The sequence below is a fragment of the Xyrauchen texanus genome, chromosome 50 (assembly GCF_025860055.1).
Source record: "Xyrauchen texanus isolate HMW12.3.18 chromosome 50, RBS_HiC_50CHRs, whole genome shotgun sequence".
Taxonomy (NCBI): domain Eukaryota; kingdom Metazoa; phylum Chordata; class Actinopteri; order Cypriniformes; family Catostomidae; genus Xyrauchen; species Xyrauchen texanus.
The window spans coordinates 6,138,027-6,161,395 of NC_068325.1; the positions used below are offsets into that span (position 1 = coordinate 6,138,027).

A 23,369-nucleotide genomic window follows, 5' to 3' on the forward strand; every position below is an offset into this window, starting at 1 on the left:
GGACAGGAAAACTGCTCTTGAAATACACAAATAAGCACACAGAGCAATGACCTTACAGTATCATGTAGTACACATGCTCATGTTAATATGCAAACATTAAAATTTAGGTTACATCAATATAAAAATGTTATCTGATATTGATATGATGTGATATGATATGATAGCTAATCTCCATTTAATATTAAGTGAAATCAGGCATTAAAACATAATGCACCGTATAAAAATACAAACCTAGGGGTTGTGTATTTGAATCTCAGCCATTCTAAAACACCTGGGTGAAGCAGTTGTGGGTAGTTTTCATAAATATTCTGTAGGTCCCATAGCACTGGGTCGATGCCGATCTATGGTGGGATAATCTCCGAAAAAATTATTTGGTCCTCCACAAGCATTACATTCCCTTGGAGATTTCAGTAAATGATTGCTATAAAGAGGACATACAGCTTTCTGATGAAACAGGTGCTAGATCTCCCAGAATGCTGTGACAAAAAAAAATAAAATAAAAAAAAACATGCTGTTTGTGGGCTAAAGCACATAACTGTTAAGCAGAAGGTTGTCAGTTCAATCCCCACAGCCACCACCATTGTGTCCTTGAGCAAGGCACTTAACTCCAGGTTGCTCCAGGGGGATTGTCCCTTTAATAAGTGCACTGTAAGTCGCTTTGGATAAAAGCATCTGCCAAATGCATAAATGTAAATATATATATATATATATATATATATATATATATATATATATATAGGGGTGTATCGGTTCAAATTCCTCACAGTTCGGTTTGTTTCACGGTTTTAGGGTCACTGTGGTTTGTTTCACGGTTTTAGGGTCACTGTTTCGGTATGGTATGCCAAATCCAAAGTAAGAATACTCTATTTAGTAGCAAACACTTTAACGGGTTTGCCCTTAATAAAAATAATTGTTTTACAGTAACCATAATTTAACTACGGTATTTTCGGTAAAAACATAGTAACCACAAAATCAACATGGCTACTGTCATGTTTACAATATGTAGTATAATCATGGTTACTATATGGAAACTACAGTATTACTGTTGCAAAACCATGATTTCTGCAAAGAAAACCATGGTGACAGCAGTCATGGTTACTACAATATTACTAAAGTAAAAACATGGTTAATTTTCGTTGGGTCTTTAACTAAAAAATCCTTTTCTCTATTTAATAAATCAACATTTTAACTTAATACCTGGACTATTGCACTACATGCATCATCATAAAATCCATCTAAATCTCTAGTACACATTTATTCAATATTGGGAAGCTGTATGCATCAATTTAGAAGGAACTTTGCTATTAAAATGGATACGAAGGATGTTGTGATGCAGCTTGAGTGTTTTAATCATACACGGAAATCACACATCTTCATCAGTGGAGTAAGGAATCATATCGTCGGTGTAAATTATCATATGATGATTTATTACCAGTATACGGCACTGGTGTCAAACGATGTCTTCAAACAGTGCCTGTCTTGTAAAAAGTTTTTGACCATCGCTGTTGTAATTGACAACAAAAACAAAATGTTTCCAGACAGAAAACCTGAAAAATGCAGGGGGCTCAGTGGCTCGTTTTCTCCACTTGCCATTTTCAACTACACACAATGCTTGCAGAACAGTGATGTCATCAAGTTGACCTACGTGAAACACAGGTGGAGCGTATCCATATACAGATCCATTCAGGTGCATTAGCGGAGCTTGAAATTGTGCGTGTCTATATAATGCTTTATTTTCTTCACAAAACCTTGTGCTCTAAATGTATATACAATACATTTAGAGCTGTGGAAAAAACTAAGGGGCCACTGCAAAATTATCAGTTTCTCTGGATTTACTATTTATAGGTATGTGTTTGAGTCAAATTAACATTTTTGTTTTATTCTATAAGTTACTGACATAATTTCTCCCCAATTCCAAATAAAAATATTGTCATATTTTTGCATTTATTTGCAGAAAATTACAACTGGTCAAAATAACAAAATATATGCAGTGTTTTCAGTCTTTGTTTGATGGCTTGTGTCCATCCATCTTCCTCTTGATCACATTCCAGAGGATTTCAATGGTTGTTCAGGTCTGGAGATTGGGCTGGCCATGACAGGGTCTTGATCCGGTGGTCCTCCATCCACACCTTGATTACCAGAAAAAAACAATCCTCAGAGTTAGGGAACATTGTCAGTGCAGAAGGTAGCAAGTTTTCTTCCAGGACAACTTTGCACGTGGCTTGAGTCATGCATCCTTCACTTCCAGCATTGCTGATGCACCCCCAGATTTGTGGCTTGAAGGCCTCTGCAGGTCTCCATCTAATCATTAGACGACCAAGTGGAGGATCGGTGATGTTCTGGCAGTGCTTCAGCAAGGCTGTGGTCTTTGTGAAGGATGCATGAATACAGCCAGATCAATCAAGGTGTGGATGTTGTCAGTACTTTATAGAATAAACTAAATACAGAATATAATAAAAAATAATAATAATTCAGATCATTAAAATGCATTACATTAGTAAAGCATTTATATGACAGCACAAACAGTGGCTTTAGAATCCAATGTATTGTTTATTTCCATATTATTGAACATAAGACATTCATTGGCCTACATTTCACAGCAATCGCTGTCACTTTGGTTGTGTCGCAACATTAACATACAGATTTAGGTCGCTGTGTCAAGTTAAACGCAACTTGAGATCCCAGCATTTTGATTGGCGCTCCAAGTGTTTGAATGAAAGAACGCATTCTCATCTGCTGTCTGCTGTCGGTGAGTGTGCTTTGCTCTGTGTAAGCTATGCATTGCCTATACAGCTGGCGTTTCGCATACTGCCCCCTGGAGAAAACAGGTGGATTATTTAAAAATTAAAATGTAAAAACATTAAAAAGTAAATACATAAATAGAGAAGTGAAGACATTTAGGAATGTATACATACACCCACGTTTCACATCCATATTTGTATTAATGGCATCAGTAGAGTTATATAACATCCAGTCAATGAGGTGTATCCGTCTGCCTGCAGCACGTCTACTCTACCCCCACTAAGTAATAATGAATCAACTCACTCCTGCTAAATCCATTATGTATTTGATATCCTTTCATAACAGGCAGGGTGCCATTCATTAAACATCTAATAGGAATCTTCCTCTCTTTCCTTGTCCTCCATACAAGCCTGTTGCCTTCTATCCATAAAGGAAGAGTCACCATAGAAACCATTGAAAGGTGGTGACGAGGTTTGGTTATGCTGAGCATATGATGAGTTTTACTGGTTGAATTTTACAAGGCGCTCTATTGAGGTCAGGCCCAGCTTTTATTTATACATTTTCGTCTGTTGTTGTTGAAGATGTAGTGAGCTAAGAACATGCAGGAAGTCTGAAGTGCTAAAGTGATGTTTCTTTGAAGATATGTGGCACAGATAAGAGAGAACTGAAGATTTTGGGCCTTAAAATCGAGTGGACATTGGAGGTCAGAGAAAATTGAGGTTTCTTGTTATATGCTGAATACATCTGCAAAAAATGCTGCCTTTTTAGGCAGTATACGAAGGTTGAATGGCATCAAGGCATGTTGAGATTTAATGTTCGCATAACTTCCTGTCTATTGAGGCCACATCAACTACTGTATATATTTTAGGTTGAAAATGCATTGATTTCGCTACGTTTATACCTCTCATCCACACTGGAATGCCATTTTACACCACCGAAAACGAATGGAGACTTTCGAAAACACTCTCTAGTACCGCCTTCTTTGGTAAAACTGCCTGTTAAAGTACTGCCTGTTTGGACACAAAAATAACGGTATACTGTATCTCTATCTGCATTAGGAAACAGTCCTTGACTCCGCCCTTTTGCTTTCAACCTTGAGATAAAATAAACTCAGACAGCTTCAGAAATCGCTTTAAAAATCATCCGTTGCATCTGGCCTAGGGACCTTGTAAATCATCCGAATTTCTGGGCCAGGTCCTCCTTAATCAATACCAAATATGCAAATAATACAGACTCAGTCTGTTGAGAGTAAATTGATGTTTTATTATCCAGTAGGATGGTTAAGTGAAATTAGGGGGAAGAGAGGTACAGGGTTTGTTTGATGTCCTACATTAATATTAAGAATGAATCTGGAGAGTGAACATTCTTAACTTACATGTTCTAAGGCCTCGTCCACAATAATCAGTTTAAGTTTGAAACCTTTTCATTTTCATAAAGTCATAGTTTTTTACTGTATGTGATTTGGAGAGTGTTTTCTAAAGTCCAGTGTTGATAAATGTATACACATTGCAAAATCAATGTGTATTCAAATGAAAACGTATTAATATGGAAGTGGCCTAATGAGGGTCGCACACCAGACGCTTCTGGCAGACAACACACAGCATCTTAAAATTCACTGTCCATCGGCAGCTACGCCTTCAGAAGCTGCTCAAAATACTACTGCGCCACTCATATAGTTTTTCATTAGACTGCATTAAATTCAACCCAAATTGTCAAGTGACATGCATTATTGACTTTAGCTTATGCTAGAAGATACTGTTTATCCACGACGCAGTGTTTCACTTCTCGTCTGGTGTGCGACCCACTTAAAACAAATGGCAGTATTTCAAATATTCTTACACCCGGTCTACACCAGACATGAGCGTCACATTGCAAAACTAGTAGAACCCATTATAGTCAGTGATGCTGTCTACAATGGAAGTGTCCATTGCGGTGTGAACGGGTGTCCCATTCCACTTTGCCCTGCATGCGTTGGTGCTGCTACTGCCAACAACACAAATAAGTGGTTTAGAATGTTTGTGTCAATGCGTCCAGTGCAGACAGCCTCAAGACATTGCTTTGTGTCGCGTCACGTTAACGGATGCCCCCTGTGTAGACAAGGTATAGGGCCACGTCTGCTTCTGTATGTTTTAGTTGAAAACCTATTCATTTCCCTCCACTGAACATTTTGACTTTTGAAAACGTTTTCAAGGACTACATACTTTGGAAAACAATGACATTAAGAAATTCAAGTATTAAAATGAAAAGATATTAGTGATGCTCAAAGAGTTAAAAATAACAAAACATAACTATATTAAAAGGACAAGTTGAATATTAAATAAAAATAAAACAAATAAAAAAATCTTCCCCAATAAACAGCAACAAACACCAAATTCCAATGGCTGTTGGGTTTTATTTGAGCAGTGTGTTAACACTAATCCATTTCCATGTAAAAACTTAAAGTATGTGGTAAAGGAGAGCATTTCCAATGGAGGAAAAAGATGTGTGGATTAGAGGTGTAAACATAGAAAAATCGACATGTATGGTATGTGTTTTCCAGAATCCCTCTATCAAGGGGAGCCTTCAAGGTTAGCAAACCATTGTAACATGGCAGTACACTGGTGAAGACAACAGAGGTCATTCTTTTTGAATGGATGGAAACATGTGAGGAAACAGCTCATCCCTTAATGAATTGAGCAACTGTCCATTAGTCTTTAACAAGTTTAACATTGAAGAATCCTTTTGGAGTGAACAATGTGTGGAGTTTACTACAATAAAATTGCTGCTTTATAAACTTGCCGCTTGTTAATTTCACATGCAAATGAGCTTTTGGTTTTCTGCAAATTTGCAAGTGAAAATTATTCATGGCAATTATAATTTGCCATGAACTCTCGATTTTCATAAGGGAGCATAATATAATCTCTGGTTTTATCAAGTGAAGATGTATTTTTGTGGATGCGGCCTTAATTTCAATTTATTTTTTAAGTATACACCATTTTAAATAATAGAAATCTTTTTGATTTCATAATCATTCATATTGACTCGTATTGGTAACATGATGGTCATAAAATGTCAACATTAAAATTTGGACCATTTTGTTTGATGGCTGGATACTACCTGGATGCCTTGAACTGCCAAAAATGAAAGTGTTTTAGAAAAAATAGAAGACATATGGATGCTTGGAATGCAGCAGTGAAACGAGACGCTTCGATACACACAAACTTTGTGGTAGGTGGAGTCTAACTGGCTAGCTACAATGTTTTATTATTCTTTTTATCTGAGTTAGTTTTGGGGTCATAAAAATGTGTTTTAGTTTCAGGTTTTCAGAAAAAGCCTAGTATTACTATTATTCCATTGAGAAAACCCTACAAAAATGCTGTGAAGCGTGTGAAATAGAGAATATAATTGAAATCAGACATTTGAATATTTCTTCCCTTTTTTTCTGAAACATCATAACATCGGCTAAAACATATACGCGATTTTCTCTTTTCCACCTTGCATTCTTTCTCTTGAGAATATCAGGGTGAAATGTTGAAAGAAGACAACAACAGCATCTTCCAAACCTCCAGTGCTGATAGAACACTAAACAGAGGAAAAACACAAGTGCTACTTTCAGAAATACCACTTGAGCTGCATTCATTCAGCTCACGTAGCTGAGGGCTGGGTTGATTGTCAGGCAGACAGCACACACTATTTACATTTCAAACACCGCAAGATTCCTGCTACCTCCTAATTGATTGCTGCAACGGTGGGCCACGATTCAGTCTGATATTTATTACGTGGTTTAATTAAAGAAAAAGCCTGTGAAATTGCACAGTGTGAATAATGGACATTGAAGCTGATTTCTCTTAGCAGGACTATGAGGATGGAACACAAGATGTCCTCTTCTGCTGACATGACACTTTTTTCGAGATTCACCAAAAGTACACCAGACTGCTGAAAAATGTCTTTATTAGAAGTAATTATTAGCATTTTTTAAAATGATACACACTGTAAGTACACGTCATACCTTGATAGAGACAACTGAGCTTGACAGGTGGGTAAATATTGTTTAATTCGGTCATAAAAATCAATTGGCGTCTTTAACTGCGATGCGACTGTAACATTTTGTTAGTGAGGCGCATCGATCAGCAAACTCTGAATAGGGACATTGATTAGTGTGGCTTTGGTATAAAGGATTTCATCAGATTGCAAAAAAAGCCAAAAGGGTCAATGGTGCACAAGTTGCATTTTTAAACCTCAGAACAAAGAACGTTTTTGACAATCCTTGGAAATATGAGGACATCATTTAAATGAGAATCATTAAATTTACTCAGGAATGTACCTCAGAGTCTTGTTAAACCATGTTGTTCCCTGTTTATAGTCTGGCATATCGTCCTGTTGGGCTTTGTGCTTAACACTATTCTGTCAGCAATGAGACATATCTGCGTAGGTTTTGGCCCAGGTTTCTTACCTGTCAAGTCAGAACAAAGAAGCACCTCTTGCATTACTGAGGTATAGAGCAGAACAGTTTACTGCTTTGTTTTCTGTTGGAAAAGGCCAACGCTAATAGGAAAATGTGTTTTGATCATATAATCAGTAAGTAAGTTGTCACTTAGCAGAAGCAATACAGTGAAAGGATAATAGTCTAGCATAGCCACGTGTGGTCGGGTGATTCTCACGTATGATTCTATTTATATATTTAAGCAGTATCGCACAAGCAAGAGTGCTGTATGTCTCTACATCAGCTGATTTTACATCGTGCCGATTTAGAGCCATACCTCACGTTTGCGAGAGTGATATTGCTTACATACAACAGTTCAACAAACAAGTAAAAAAAAACAATGAGGAAAAACTAAGCATTTGTGCATGGAACTAATAACTACATACGCCATGGTCTAAGATTTGCCATTGCTAGTTCAAAAGATGCGTCCAATCCAACATTACTAATTCAAAAACGTCATTTTAGAACTATTAACGGCAGCTTGGGCTGTTTCTAACAAGTTACTGGAGAAAGAAGGATGTGTGTGTGTACGTGTTTTATAGAGAGAAAGAGAGAAACTGAGCGATTATTGCACCTGTCGCCCTTCATAAGCAGAAAGTAACAGTAAAGCTATAGAGCTCTCTTTAACTCTATTCATCATCTTTAGTGTTAGTTAGCTTGCTGAAGATCATTTTAAGAAAAATAGCCATCTGAGCAGGGTCTTCCCTGAGTAGCCGGTTAGTTTCTCTCCTCCGCCTTGTTGAATGTTGTTTACACCTGAGTTCTTCTCCCAATGCGGACACTGGTAGATAAGCATGTGTGATCACTTCATCTGTTGTGTCTCTCAGCTTTGATAAGCCTTAATGCTGAAGCTTCCCAGCTGTAGTCTAGTAGTATCCAGAGTATTCCAGAGGTTTTTAATGGGGTTCAGGTCTGGAGATTGGGCTAGTCATGACAAGGTCTTGATCCGGTGGTCCTCCATCCACACCTTGATTGATCTTGCTGTGTGGTATGTAGCATTTTCCTGCTGGAAAAACCAGTCCTCAAAGTTGGGGAACATTGTCAGAGCAGAAGGAAGCAAGTCCAGGATTTCTTCCTGGATAACCTTGTACGTTGCTTGAGTCATGCGTCCTTCACAAAGATGAATCTGCCCAATTCCAACCTTGCTGAAGCACCCCCAGATCATCACCGATCCTCCACCTGGTCATCTAATGGTCAGACAGAGACCTGGAGAGGCCTTCAAGCCATAATGTATCACACCCACTGTGAACTTTGGTAGAGGATTGGTGATGATCTGATTAGAACTGATGCAGTGGTGACTTATTTTTTTCCAGAGCTGTATAATATATATATATATATATATATATATATATATATATATATATATATATATATATATATATATATATATATATACAGTATACTGTATAATATATATATATATATATATATATATATATATATATATATGTATATATATATATATACACTGATCAGCCACAACATTAATACCACCTGCCTAATATTGTGTAGGTCCCCCTCATGCCGGAAAATCAGTGCCAACCCTCATCTTAGAATAGCATTCTGAGATGCTGTTCTTCTCACTACAATTGTACAGAGCAATTTTCTGAGTTACCGTACACTTTGTCAGTCCGATCAAGTCTGACCTCTCTCATCATTCTAAGTAAACTCTAGACTGTTGTGCGTGAAAATCCCAGGAGATCAGCAGTTACAGAAGTACTAAAACCAGCCCATCAGCCCATATATACACTCACCTAAAGGATTATTAGGAACACCTGTTCAATTTCTCATTAATGCAATTATCTAATCAACCAATCACATGGCAGTTGCTTCAATGCATTTAGGGGTGTGGTCCTGGTCAAGACAATCTCCTGAACTCCAAACTGAATGTCAGAATGGGAAAGAAAGGTGATTTAAGCAATTTTGAGCGTGGCATGGTTGTTGGTGCCAGACGGGCCGGTCTGAGTATTTCACAATCTGCTCAGTTACTGGGATTTTCACGCACAACCATTTCTAGGGTTTACAAAGAATGGTGTGAAAAGGAAAAACATCCAGTATGCGGCAGTCCTGTGGGCTGAAAATGCCTTGTTGATGCTAGAGGTCATAGGAGAATGGGCCGACTGATTCAAGCTGATAGAAGAGCAACTTTGCCTGAAATAACCACTCGCTACAACCGAGGTATGCAGCAAAGCATTTGTGAAGCCACAACAGGCACAACCTTGAGGCGGATGGGCTACAACAGCAGAAGACCCCACCGGGTACCACTCATCTCCACTACAAATAGGAAAAAGAGGCTACAATTTGCAAGAGCTCACCAAAATTGGACAGTTGAAGACTGGAAAAATGTTGCCTGGTCTGATGAGTCTCGATTTCTGTTGAGACATTCAGATGGTAGAGTCAGAATTTGGCGTAAACAGAATGAGAACATGGATCCATCATGCCTTGTTACCACTGTGCAGGCTGGTGGTGGTGGTGTAATGGTGTGGGGATGTTTTCTTGGCACACTTTAGGCCCCTTAGTGCCAATTGGGCATCGCTTAAATTCCACGGCCTACCTGAGCATTGTTTCTGACCATGTCCATCCCTTTATGGCCACCATGTACCCATCCTCTGATGGCTACTTCCAGCAGGATAATGCACCATGTCACAAAGCTCGAATCATTTCAAATTGGTTTCTTGAACATGACAATGAGTTCACTGTACTAAAATGGCCCCCACAGTCACCAGATCTCAACCCAATAAAGCATCTTTGGGATGTGGTGGAACGGAGCTTCGTGCCCTGGATGTGCATCCCACAAATCTCCATCAACTGCAAGATGCTATCCTATCAATATGGGCCAACATTTCTAAAGAATGCTTTCAGCACCTTGTTGAATCAATGCCACGTAGAATTAAGGCAGTTCTGAAGGCTAAAGGGGTCAAACACAGTATTAGTATGGTGTTCCTAATAATCCTTTAGGTGAGTGTGTGTATATATATATATATATATATATATATATATATATATATATATATATATACTTGTAATCGCATGATATTTAATTTAACAATCACAAATTTTGACTGTACTGAAAATTTACTCTAAATATACTTTTCCTGTTTAAATGCTTTTATTTTCTTGTTAGTAAAGAACACATTATTGTTACATATTGTATTATTATTTTTATTTAAATGCCCAATTCCCAATGCGCTCGTGGTGGCGTAGTGACTTGCATCAATCCGGTTGGCGGAGGACGAATCTCAGTTCCATCCACGTCTAAAACTGTCAATCCACGCATTTAATCACGTGGCTTGTTGAGTGCGTTACCGCGGAGACCTAGCACGCATGGAGGCTTAACCCAATGTGACTCTACCCACCCTAGCAACCGTGCCAATTGGTTGCTTAGGAAGCCTGACTGGAGTCACTCATCATGCCCTGGATTTGAACTTGCGACTCCTGGTGTGGTAGTTAGTGTCTTTACTTGCTGAGCTACCCAGGCCCCCTAAATATTGTATTATTAACATTTTCCAAACAAAGCTTTTATAGTATAAATAATGTAAAGGAATGCACTAAAATTCAAGTAAAGGAAAATTAAACAGTTAAACATTTAAAATTAATCATATGCATTTACATGTTCATTTTGACAGGATAAAGAAAATTAGGACTACCGGTATATTGACTATATATAGCACATTTTACCCCCCAATTCTAATTACCACAACATGTCCGGACATTTTACTTTTAATGAACCACAGTTATATCAAATAAAAGCGTGTCAATCTCTATGAATGTTATACAGAAAACTTGTAGAAAAACAAGCTGAAAATGTTTATTGAATTTAATCCAAATGTAATTAAGTGCTGATTATTGTTTTCAGGTTGAGTGGGGTTGTCTTACTCAAGGGAACAATGGTGATAGCACATAGATTCTACAGAGTTCTGGTTACCAGAACTTTTACCACTATATTATACCACTCCAAATGAAAATCTGAACTCTTCGAAGAATACCATAATTGCTGCTTCTGAAGTGTCAATTTAACACGTCCATGTTCTGTGTTTGGCCTTCAAGGATTTGGCTGCTCTTGTGGCGAACGGAACAGTCACCAGTAAGCCTCCAGTCACGCTGCGATTGGTTATACCGGCCAGCCAGTGTGGTTCTCTCATCGGCAAGGGCGGCTCCAAAATCAAAGAGATCAGAGAGGTGAGTGCCAATATAATGGACTTTCCATTTTCCTATCTTTCCCTCCTCCCCCAGAGGACATCTATGTTAGGAATGCTTGCTCTGTTGCATATTTCATGGTTTTGATGCCAGTAAAAGCCCATTTATTTTACATTTATGGTCTCTGGGCTGTCAGGATGGTATGAGGTAATGTTGAATGGTCCGCAATGCTAAATTTGGAGTGTTTGCTAATGCATTAGGATGGTGGGGATGGTTAGAGTTGGGGGAATAGCAAGTACGTTAAGCTAATCAAAGCACAAAAGTTAGCTTCGAAAGGGAGTGAGTTTGTTGGGTTGTTGGAAGTTTTCATGTTAGCAGTGGCGAGTAAACACAGCAGAACTCACAGTGTTTTATCCCCCTCTTTTTGCTTCATGGGAGTTGTTGTAGCAAATTTGAGATATTAGGAATTTTTACAGAAACTCTGTGCTTCTTGAGTATAAATGTAGTATTATTATTTATTCTAAGAATGCATTTTTGATTGGATATGGGTTAGGCCTTAGTATTTTAATGGCCTTTATTTAAAAAAAAAAGCCTCTGATTGTTTCCCAATTTGATTCTAGGTAAACATGTGTTATTATGGTCTGTTCTTTGCTGTGTAGAAAACAGGGGCTCAGGTACAGGTGGCAGGAGATCTGCTCCCTAACTCCACAGAGAGAGGAGTGACGATATCTGGCAACCAGGACGCCATCATACAGTGTGTCAAACTCATCTGCACTGTAATACTGGAGGTAATTACACTCTACAGCTATTGACAATAACAGGTCCATTTGGCTTCAATAACAGCATTTGTATGCATCAACTGGCCTTGAAAACTGATGTGGAAGACATGTGTGAGATTCTTTATCAGCAAGACTTCAATGGCTACCATTTATCAAATACAGCAAATTATCTTTCGGTTTAAGATTTTAGTAAGGTTCAGTCTGAATGTATGTAAACATTTCAGACAAATACATTAAAAATGATTTCAGTTATGATGAATTATGACAAATGCTGTCAGATCTCGAAAAGTGCTAAATGGATTGCTCTCAAAGGGTTTTCTTTGCGCACAAATGGTTTAAGAAAACAACTTTACTTTTTAAGCAGTGTAATTGTACTGCATGCATCCTGTTTATTCTTGTTTCATTGTTAAAGGGCTGGAAGAGTGGGCCGATTGTTGACAGCTACATGCCCCATTTTAGAGTCCTCAGTCAGAGGACTGCTCCAGGATGCAAATTATGCAAAGTCACCCGATAAATATTCAAACAGATTATTTATGTTTGGTTGAGCAATCGTGGGGGATGTGCTTCGCTGGGTTGTTTTTTCCCCATAACGTCAGCCCTGATGAGGCCTCTTGAGATTTTAGTTTTATTGTTAGATTGCATTCAATTGCAATTCAATTACTGCTCTTACAAAAAATCTAGATTTCTGACAAACTTGCCGCATATTTTAGTTTTGAAGACTCGTTACATGAGTTGAAATGCTAGCCACATGGTTTTGGATTAAAATTAGTTTTGGAGCAGTGAGTAAGTGGTTGTATAATTTTGATAGTATCGGGTTTTTTTTTGACCCAATGCCTTACAAAGTTTATTTTTGGTGTGCATGAGTTTTGAAACCCTTCTGGATTTCATCGCAAGTTTTCCATATTATGAGCAAGCATTAATGCTCTCAATAGCATTCTGAAATAATGCAGCCTAATGACTTCCTGTGAGAGGATAATGGTATGCTTTTAAAAGATCCCATTAAGAGCTGACTGATAAACATGTTGCATTTGTGTCAGCGTTTCAACACATTCTTTTGCTAAATGAGCCGAATATGATGTCACAGTGAGGTTGAATGTTTAAGGTCCTAAGTCAAAATGTATATTTGCTCCACTTTATGTTTACAGTCCCCTCCAAAGGGTGCTACAATTCCGTACCGCCCAAGCCCTGCTCCAGGAACAGTTCTTCTAGCTGGAAATCAGGTAAAAACATGGCACCTTTTCTCCTAACAACAACAATTATTAAGACCTAAATCATATTTTATGCAAATATGTTTACACAAACGCTTCTAGCCAAACCAAACTTGATTTCGAACATTGCTGTTTTCAAATACCATAATAAATATATTCATTGCATTCTCAGCATTGCCACAAGGGGCACTATAGTGGGCATTCGTGTAATGTTTGTTACTAGCACATTACCTCAATAATAGTGCATTTGTTTAAATGGCACAGCCATTTGAAGGTAGCTCTATTGCCCCTTCAATCCTGAGGTTTGTTAATGGTAAAGCAACACAAGAACGCACACAAAGTATGTACAATGGGACCCAGTGCTAACATTGCACTGGCCAAGCATTCAAATCTGCGTTTGCATACTTCTGTAGATTATATTTGTGGCCTTGATCACACTGCACACAAATCCGATTTATTTTTAAAATCCGATTTTGTAGGACAGATTGTTTGAAAGTGATGAAATCAGATCCATTTGTTCAGACATTTGTAGTCAATGTGCAGTATATCTACATCAAATGTTATAAAAAATTTATGTTTTTAAAGCTCCCTTTCTAGGCAAGTCAGTAAACATAGCTGCCATTTTGGGAACTTTCCAAGGGAGCTATTTTCTATGAATACAAGCAGCATAAAAGTGCAGCTCCTATCTACTTGAATGGAGAAAGACTAAAATCTCCAAAACAATTGGTCAAGATTACTACCAAAGGACATATTTCAAATCAGCAGAATGTGTCTCGGATTTCGGTTATTTGGGACACAACACGTATGTACTGTGCTCAAAGTGTCTGAACCGAATATAAATGCTTTTGCTCAACAGTAACTCAGATAACCACTCTGTACAATTGTAGTGATATTAATATTATCTCAGAATGCTATTCTGAGATGCGGGTTGGTGCTAATTTGGTTGCACAAGGGGGACCCACTGTACACAATATTAGGCAGGTGGTTTTAATGTTGTGGCTGATCAATGATGTATATGCTTAAATGCTGTCACTTATGCTGTCTCATGTACCTTGTGAGTTGTGAGAAATTGTGATAGACATTTCCATCGTTCATCCATTGTCTGTCATCTATTTTCACAATGGCTTCAACACTTTTGTGTCTCTTGCTGTTTTTCTGACATTTAAATAATTACTATGGGAAAATATGTAGATATACCAAATATTGACTACACTGTCTGAACAAACATGTCAGATTTCATCACTTGCTAAATGACAGAGTGGACAGTTAGTCCTAAATAAAATGTAAGTTTTAAAAACCAAATCAGATTTGTGTGTAGTATGATTAAAGCTGAAATCCAGATTCAAATGTAATCCAGATTCATCCCTAGTTATCATTGCTGGGACAGAGCAGATACAATTAACATCTACAAAAGCATAAAACCCACCTGTAAACATGCTGTGTGTGCTGAAATCATTGATATTCAGCTGACTCCTAATATTGTACAGCTTCACGGCTTCATAAATCTGACAACACACTCCCTCTATTTCCTTTAATAAAGCGAGTCTGTCCTTCAATAAATAAGTGCTGGTAGTGGGGCGGTCTGTGTTTTACTAAATATTCTTGATGCTTGTTTGTTGTGTCTATTCTCATTGATGTCATAGACTAAAAACAATGTTGTATCAAGTATTGCAAACCTCAGTCTTACAAAGTGATTTTGTAGCTTGCAATGGATAAACGTGTCATCTATGGACCAACTGATTACAATTTAGCCCCATTTATTAGTTTACATTTTTATAATACTTATTGTAGATGGCATATTTAATTTCACACAGAACAAAAAAAAATATAGAAGTATAGTCAATTCATGTAAATCATTTTTAAAAACAGTCTTACATAAACTGCCATATTGAATCCGACAACATAAACATACTTTATGAAGATTTATGGAAAATTTGTTCTGCTTTTTTCAAAAAAGCATTAATTACACAATTCATACGCAATTTATGCATTCACGTTAATGCGGCAATTCATGTAATAATGGTTCCCCTTCTGTCACTCACTGGACTTTGTGTCGAATGTAGTGACACAAGGGGTCTTTCTTGAGAGCCTCGCATAGCTCTGAACTTGAGAAAAGGCCAATGAGATATTGGCAGACAGAATTTGCATGTACCGCCCCCGGACATACGGGTATAAAGGGAAGTGGGTGTGCGTTTGTCAGTCATTTTTTTTTCTCCGGAGCCGAGCGGTTGTGCAGCAGCAAGCTGAGTCTCACTACTATTCCACTCACCTCTATCAGAGCATTGCTGTTGGATCTATGGCGCGTTACCAGCGGCTTTCTCATCCGCTATCATGGCCCACCACGACGCAGTGGACGGCAAGTCCTTGGGTAAGCAAGACTTGATTATCAGGTTCCTTAGATGCGCCCAGAGGCTGAATCCTCCCCGGCCAAGCCTGTTCCCCTCCTGGGATCTCTCAGTGGTCCTCTTGGGCCTTCAGAGACCCCCCTTTGAGGCACTTGACTCAGTTGAGCTCAAGGCCCTCTCCTTGAAGACGGCTCTCCTGATCGCGTTAGCCTCCATCAAGAGGGTTGGGGACCTGCAAGCATTCTGTCAGCTACACCTCCCTGGAGTTCGGTCTGGCACATTCTCACATTATCCTGAGGCCTCGATCGGGCTATGTGCCCAAGGTTACTACAACCCCTTGCAAGGACCAGGTTGTGAACCTGCAAGCGCTGCCCTGGGAGGAGGCAGACCCAGCCCTTTCGTTGCTGTGTCCGGTACGTGCTTTGCGTATCAATTAGGACCGCACGTAGAGCTTTAGATGTTCTGAGCAGCTCTTTGTCTGTTTCAGCGGAAAGGGAATGCTATCTCCAAACTGAGGCTGCCTGCTGGGTCGTCAATGCCATTTCCTTTGCTTTCCAGACTTAGGCCGTTCCTGCCCCTTTTTGGGTTCGAGCACACTCGACGAGAAGCGTGGCATCCTCGTGGGCACTGGCCAACGGCACCCCCCTAAGCAGACATCTGCAGAGCAGCGGGCTGGACAACACCCAATACCTTTGTGAGATTCTAAAATCTCAGGGTTGAGTCGGTCTCATCCTGTGTTTTGTCAGGTCCGAGCTGGTAGAACTCGGTAATACGGAACAGCCAAACGCGTGTTCCGCTTGCACTTAGTGTCCTTCACTAAAGTGATCCAGTGCGCTCTCTGTATCCCAGGTTAGCCACTAAGCTCTCGCTTCCTGGATGTTCTTCCTCCCTAGCCTTCTGGCCTGCAAATTCAGCCGAGGAATTTGCGACCAGACCCACTATGAGCCGCCCTTGGGCAGTCCCTCTACCCCCGGTCGCTGTGTTTGTAGCGCTACTCCCTTACCAGGTAGGACCTGCCATGCACCACTTCCATGTGTGGCTTGACAACCCATGTGATGTATTGGCCACATGTTACCTCCCCCCAGTCTAGGCAGGATGTGGTCTCTGCAGGGTCTTTTCCCCCTGAAAGAATAGGAACTGAAAAGATCGCTTTCCCCGTTGCATTTCATAGCTTTAATATAGCCCTAGCCGCTTTATGCTCTATGATGAGAAACATAGAGAGAGAAAAGGCAGCAGCTGGCCGGCTTTCCCCCATAATAGTCAAGTCGCCTGTTCCCCCCTTAGGGGTGCTGGGAACCTACGGTCTGTATATGGCACATATTTCTGGGGGTGCTGGGGAGGGTTACGTGTGGCCGATACAGTTGCTTCTAGCATGCAGTAGTTTGCTTGCACCTGTGTCAGCAGTTCACGTAACACGGTCTATTGCATGGTGTTTTTAAATGGGACCCCTTGTGTCACTACATTTGACACATCGTCAGAAGGGGCACAGCATGGTTACTGTTGTAACCTCCGTTTCCTGATTGAGGGAACGAGACGTTGTGTCCCCCTTACCATGACACTAGACCTACCACTGTAAATGGCCGTACCTTATTCTCGACTCCTCAGTGCAAAAACCTGACTAACAGACTCACGCCCACTTCCCTTTATACCCGTATTTCCGGGGGCGGGACATGCAAATTCTGTCTGTCAATTTCTCATTGGCCTTTTCTCAAGTTCAGAGGTACGCTAGGCTCCAATTTTACGTTTTCCATTACGTCACCATTACGTTTTCCAAACCGTTTACACCGAAAATCTTAGAAATCGAAAAAATAGCTAAAATCGTAAATCTATTCTTATGTTGTTGAGGTGAACTGAACACAACAACTTACATAAGAATGGCTTTACGAGCGATTTACATATACATTTGTTCTGCTCGTGTTTCATTAAATTGTTTGTTAGACCATTCTTACAAGTCTCACAGTCAGTTCAATGTGACAAATGGTTTTCCGAATGATTCACTCAGAAATTCATTCTGCTTATGTTACATGAAATCGATTGCCACACTATTCTTACGCTAATTGTTACATTCAGTTCAATGTGACAATGTATGTAAGAATGGTTTTACCAATAATTTATGTTGGTTATGTTCTAGTTTAGTTTAGAAATTAATTCTGCTCCAGGCTGATTATGTTGCACTGTTTTACCAAAATGTTCTTTAATTACATTTAAGTAAGACGTATTTTCCAATGTTTTTACAGTTGAAGGATTGACACCCAGGTACATAACAGTATGACATAATAGGCATCACTCAGTAAGCACATGCAGAATAAATTCATGTGTAAATAGTCACATTGATTTAAATATCCATTGGACATTGTAGGACTATTCCTCATAGCCTTGTTTTTGTTAGTGTCAAATTAATTATGGCATCTATCCTGACTAAGGTCTATTGTTTCACTCATTTATCCATCTGTTTGTCCCATTATTCACTTCATGTAATTCTCTAACACATCTCCAGAAGAGAGTAAAGTGAACACAATGTTTATTCATGTTGACATGGCTATTCATTATTAGCACACGTATGCATGAACAACAATAGCATTAAGATCACTCAGACTCATGAATATTCCTCACTATTAAAAGTGCTTTGGAGTCATTCGCCAATGGTGTAATTTATCGAAGTGGCAGAAACGTTGACTTGCGCATTAATGAAACAGTGTCTGTTTGATACATTTAGCAGTTGCTCATGAAAAGAGCAAGATTAATGTCTTATAATTCAATTAATGTTCATTGCTCCATTTCAGAGAACATATTTATTCCAATTAACAAATTCAAATCACACTTAATGGCAACAGAGCTCAACAATAGGATTCTGGAAATAAAATCCCATACATTTTCTCCATAGTGAAAAATATATATTTTTTTAACGATTACACATATAACTTTCAAGACAGAGCTTGAACTGGATCTGAGATGGTTCTGTAGATTAATATACAATATAATATATATGTTTAATTATTAAATTCTTGATGAAAATTACATTACCCATAATCCTGAAGAGAACTCGACCAATCAGAGAAGTTGAGAAGAGTCAAATGAAATGGGAATTGAGTCTGATTTTCAAACATTGTTTTTCTTCTAAACAAAGATTGTAATTAATCTCAGAGCTGGTTGGTTTTGTTCAAGACTTAACTCAGAGAACGAACAGAGAAAATCCTTCCAGAACCAATGCTGCTGAAAAAATGGCGGTCACTGTTGCTCTCTATGACAGCAATAACAACAATACTTGTGCTAATACAAATGCTAAAAATGAATATTTACAATATTGATGACATGCGAATGAAGCCTTGGTTTGTGTCTCTGTCCCCTATTTGCCTTTTTAAGGTTTTCGAAACATCCGAGTTTGCGTCTCACCCGCTTTTCTCAGTGGCTCAGGGAGGGCTGGATCTGCAACAAGTGAGTATAATTTATCCATGACGGCTAATACAGGAAGACATGCTTCCCAATCTTTCTTTATTTGCCTCTTCCACCCCTGCATGGAGGTGGGATCTCTGTTCTTCTCTTGCCGCATGTTGCAGCCAGTGTCCTCCCCACTTGAGCAAGGGAGCTAGACAATATAGCAATTCATGTTGACTTGAGATGTTTTGCTTTTTTAGTTGACGTTCCATTTGCGCATGGCTTTACATCCAACCCCTTGAAATTGTATTGATTTTTGTTGAGACATTTGACTTGTTTTGTAATGGTTTGTGATCTGTAAATGGATTAGATTAACGGTGTATCCCATACACATTTATCAAATGATGAAAAATGCCATGAAATTGCTTGACGAGCAGTTTCTTTTTCTGTGAATACATAGGTGGGACATGTTGCAGGGATTGCTTTTTTTCTTTCTTTTTTAATTAGCTTTAATTTTACACCAACAAAACCATAAACTCATGTGTATTTGATGTGTGTGTTAGATCTGGAAGACATTGAGATATTTTGGGTTTACAATTATCAACGTATGTAAATATGTCATGCTTTGAAGACTAACAGTAATAGTTCAACTGGGCTGATAACATCATACCACCCATACCTCAGAAAGCAGTTCAACATGCTGGTGAGGGAATGTTTATCATGGCCTGTAGACACCAAGACACTGATAGTGTATTTATTTGTATGAGGTTTGAATGTGAACATTCTTCAAAACATCTCCTTTTGTGTTCCATGGAGAAAGAAAAGTATACTGGTTTGGAATGACAGAATTCATTTTTGTGTGAAATATCCCTTCAAGTCTCAGTATTCTCTGACTGATGTTCTAATCTCAGAGCTAAAAACGGCACCATGTGACAATACACACTCATGCACACACGTTGCTTGACTGCAAGAATTTTAGGAATGAGGGGGAAGGCCGGAGCACTGGCATTCTCTTAAACGAGCAGAAATAAATGCTGTCTGCCAGGGCACTGACAGCATCATGGCAGCTCTTGCTAATGAAGGCCCCACATATGTGTGTGTGTGTGTGTTTGAGGATTACACAATGTTAAGTGCCTTAGATAGATGGTTAATGTTTTTTTTACATTATTTACGAGCGTGCTGAGCTCAACGAAAGGAAAGAAATAATTAAGAAATCTTTTAAAAAAAGGAAGCTCTGCCTTCTTTTTTGCTACCTTTTAGTTCCCCCTTCCAATTCTTACACAAAATAATTTCCTTTCTTATATTTTTGTTTTACAGTAAAAAAAAAAAAAAAAACGAAACTTCCTTAAAACTTACTTGAGAAGTATAATCCTTAGATTTTAAAACTTATTTGCAAAGACATTTTAACAAAACTTTGTGAGGATTGTGCTTAAAACAAGAAAAGTAATTTGCCAATGAGATCAATTATATGTATAATTTATGTATAATCTATGTATATACATAAATGGAATATATTATATGTAGAAACATGTTGAAAATGACTAGTTCTTGATTTAACAACCATTACATTTAATCTAAAAAATATCACGACATATATGTCAGTGATGGTACTATTTTGAGAATAAATTCAACATTACGAGAATAAAGCAGTGGCGCCTCCAAGGGGGGTGGAAAAAAACAATGGCCACCCCACATGCCATATATATATATAGTGTTTGGAGGGTTACTTTTGAAATGTATTCCACTACAGATTACAGAATACATGCTTTAAAATGTCATCTGTAACATATTCCATTAGATTACTCAAGGTCAGTAACATATTCTAAATACTTTGGATTACTTCTTCAGTACTGGTAGATATTTCACTTGTTTTGACTATAAAAACTCTGTCAGTACAGTAAGACAAAATACACATGTTAAAAATACATTCTCTGAAAAACCCAAATATCTTATGCAGTGTTGTTTCTAAAACAAGATAGATCAAATTGTTTTGATTCATGGATTTTTAGATATTTTACAGGAAAACAATACAATAGTTATTATCAAGAATTGTGCCCTTAATATCAAAGGTATTACTAAAAAAAGAAATGATGATCCAATGTGAATTTTCTTGATAAAATATATGATCGTGTCTGGTAACATGTGCATGTAAAATGGCTAGAAATAGCATTTTAGCTTAGCGTAAAGCTGACAATTCACACAAGGGTTATTTCTATTTCATCTGCTCCAAACTTACTTCAAACTTACTTCTCTGTCTGCTCGAATGAATGTAACACATCATAAGAAAGTGTTTCACCACTGTTCAAATGCACTTCGGATTGCATCATTTATATGTATAAATGTTTTCCATCTGAAAGGACTAAATATTAAATGAAACAAATGACAATAAAATGCTAAATAATCTCTTTAGTAATCAAAATACTTTTTGAATGTAACTGTATTCTAATTACTAAGGATTTAAATTGTAACTGTAGTGGAATTTAGTTATTTATATTTTGTATTTTAAATATGTAATCCTGTCATATGTCATCTGTTACTCCCCTACCCTGTGTGTGTGTGTGTGTGTATATATATATATATATATATATACACAGTATATTCAGAATAATGTCTATAATATTATCAGACATCGAATATTTAATATTAAAAATAGAATTCAACAAAAAGGGGCAGCATTTGTTTATTTTGAATTGCCCTCTTAAACTCCACCCCCAATTTTCTTGAGTATGCACGTTATAGCACACCACTTGAATCATCAGCAGTGCATGTAAGAGGAGCACTGTGAACTAGACAATGAAAAATCATGCTCTTGGACAATACAACCAAGTAAGCATTTACAAAACAGTTTATGAAATGCTTTCCTTTGTAATAGAGATATATTTTCACCAGGTAAAACAAAAGTCATTCTACGCATTATAAAGACTCACTATAACTGTAAATATGAAGTCCATCTTCCATAAACAAACAGGCCTAGTTTCATTTTGAAAAGAATTAAGAATTAGCTTTCCTACTTTTTGTTTCCCATTCATTCAAGTATGGTTCCACTTGGAAGGTGTATAGTTGTTTTATCATAATTTAGTATAATAAAAAACGTTACTGTCGTAACCTCCTTTACCTGATGGAGGGAACAAGACGTTGTGTCGATGAAGTGACACTAGGGGTTACACTTCGGAGCCCCAAACACCTCTGATCTTTGAGCAAAGGCCAATGGGAATTGGCGAGTGGAATTTGGATGCCACTCCCCCGGACATACGGGTATAAAAGGAGCTGGAATGCAACCACTCATTCAGGTTTGTGCTGAGGAGCCGAGACAAGGTCCTGGCCATTTCAGCGGGTAGTTCAGTATTGTGGCAGGAGGGACACAGTTACAACAGTAACCCAGATGTTCCTCCTCTGTCACACTAGGGGTCTCAATACAAAACGCCACGACTAAACCAACTGTGTTACGTGGACTGACGATGCGAGATGGGAAGATGTCTGTGTGCCTCGTAGCCAGCGCACCCAGCCATCACATAACCTCCCCCAATGCCCTTACAGGCATCAAACGGTCCCCTGCACCTTGGGGACAAGTCGACTGACCAAACAATAAGGACTGGCTGACCCATCTGTGGCCTCTTCTCTTTTTTCTCGCCAAAAGGAATGAAATCGTTCAACTGGGGGCCATATAGGGTCCTTCGTTGGGGGGTGTCCCTCCGAAGGGGAGGACACCGTGGAGACCACACCCCACCTGGAAAGGGGGGCAGTTCAGTGGAAATACGTCACATGGTCTTACCAAACCTTGTCAGAAGCACGTCATGTGGAACGTATCCCATGGCAGGTCCTACCTGGGTGGGGAGGAGTCATACAAACATGGTGACCTGGGGCAGAGTGACCTCTTCCCAGGGAAGATGTGGTTTACCAATGGGTAAACCATTTTGCGGAAAATACACCACATGGGGTTACCTGCATGTAACTAACGCATGTTAGATAGATAGCACACGTAGACCTCTCTGAAAACTCACCGTGCTAACCAACTCTGCCTCATACCCGTAGGTAGAAGGACCGAGGCAGGGAGACGCTGGGGTGGCTTTCCCTCTGACGAAAGAAAGCCGTGACCACAACGTTGCCATGGTCATGTTCTCGCAATGAGGACATGAACCATCCACGAACGACGTCTCCACATGGGTAGTGCTCAGACACGTGAGACAGTGATCATGGCCGTCAGAAGCGGAGAGATAGCGACCGCAACCAGGAATAATACACAAATGAAAAAGCATCTTGAAAAAGACACCTCAGATGCCACTCTTTTAGAAGGAAATATATTATTTTAGAGGAAGAATAT

General features: G+C 38.8%; 1 protein-coding gene across 3 annotated transcripts in view; it reads left to right on the top strand.

The window, feature by feature from the left end:
• The window catches only part of LOC127641204 (poly(rC)-binding protein 4-like), a 108,398-nt gene that overhangs the window by 63,483 nt on the left and 21,546 nt on the right, over window positions 1-23,369 (top strand). For 2 of the 3 annotated variants that reach the window (XM_052124024.1, XM_052124026.1), the window contains exons 6-9: window positions 11,252-11,383; window positions 12,001-12,129; window positions 13,266-13,340; window positions 19,037-19,108. In XM_052124024.1, coding sequence (XP_051979984.1) covers window positions 11,252-11,383; window positions 12,001-12,129; window positions 13,266-13,340; window positions 19,037-19,108 — 408 coding nt within the window. The remainder of the gene's footprint in view (window positions 1-11,251; window positions 11,384-12,000; window positions 12,130-13,265; window positions 13,341-19,036; window positions 19,109-23,369) is intronic. The other variant, XM_052124025.1, reaches the window with a different exon arrangement.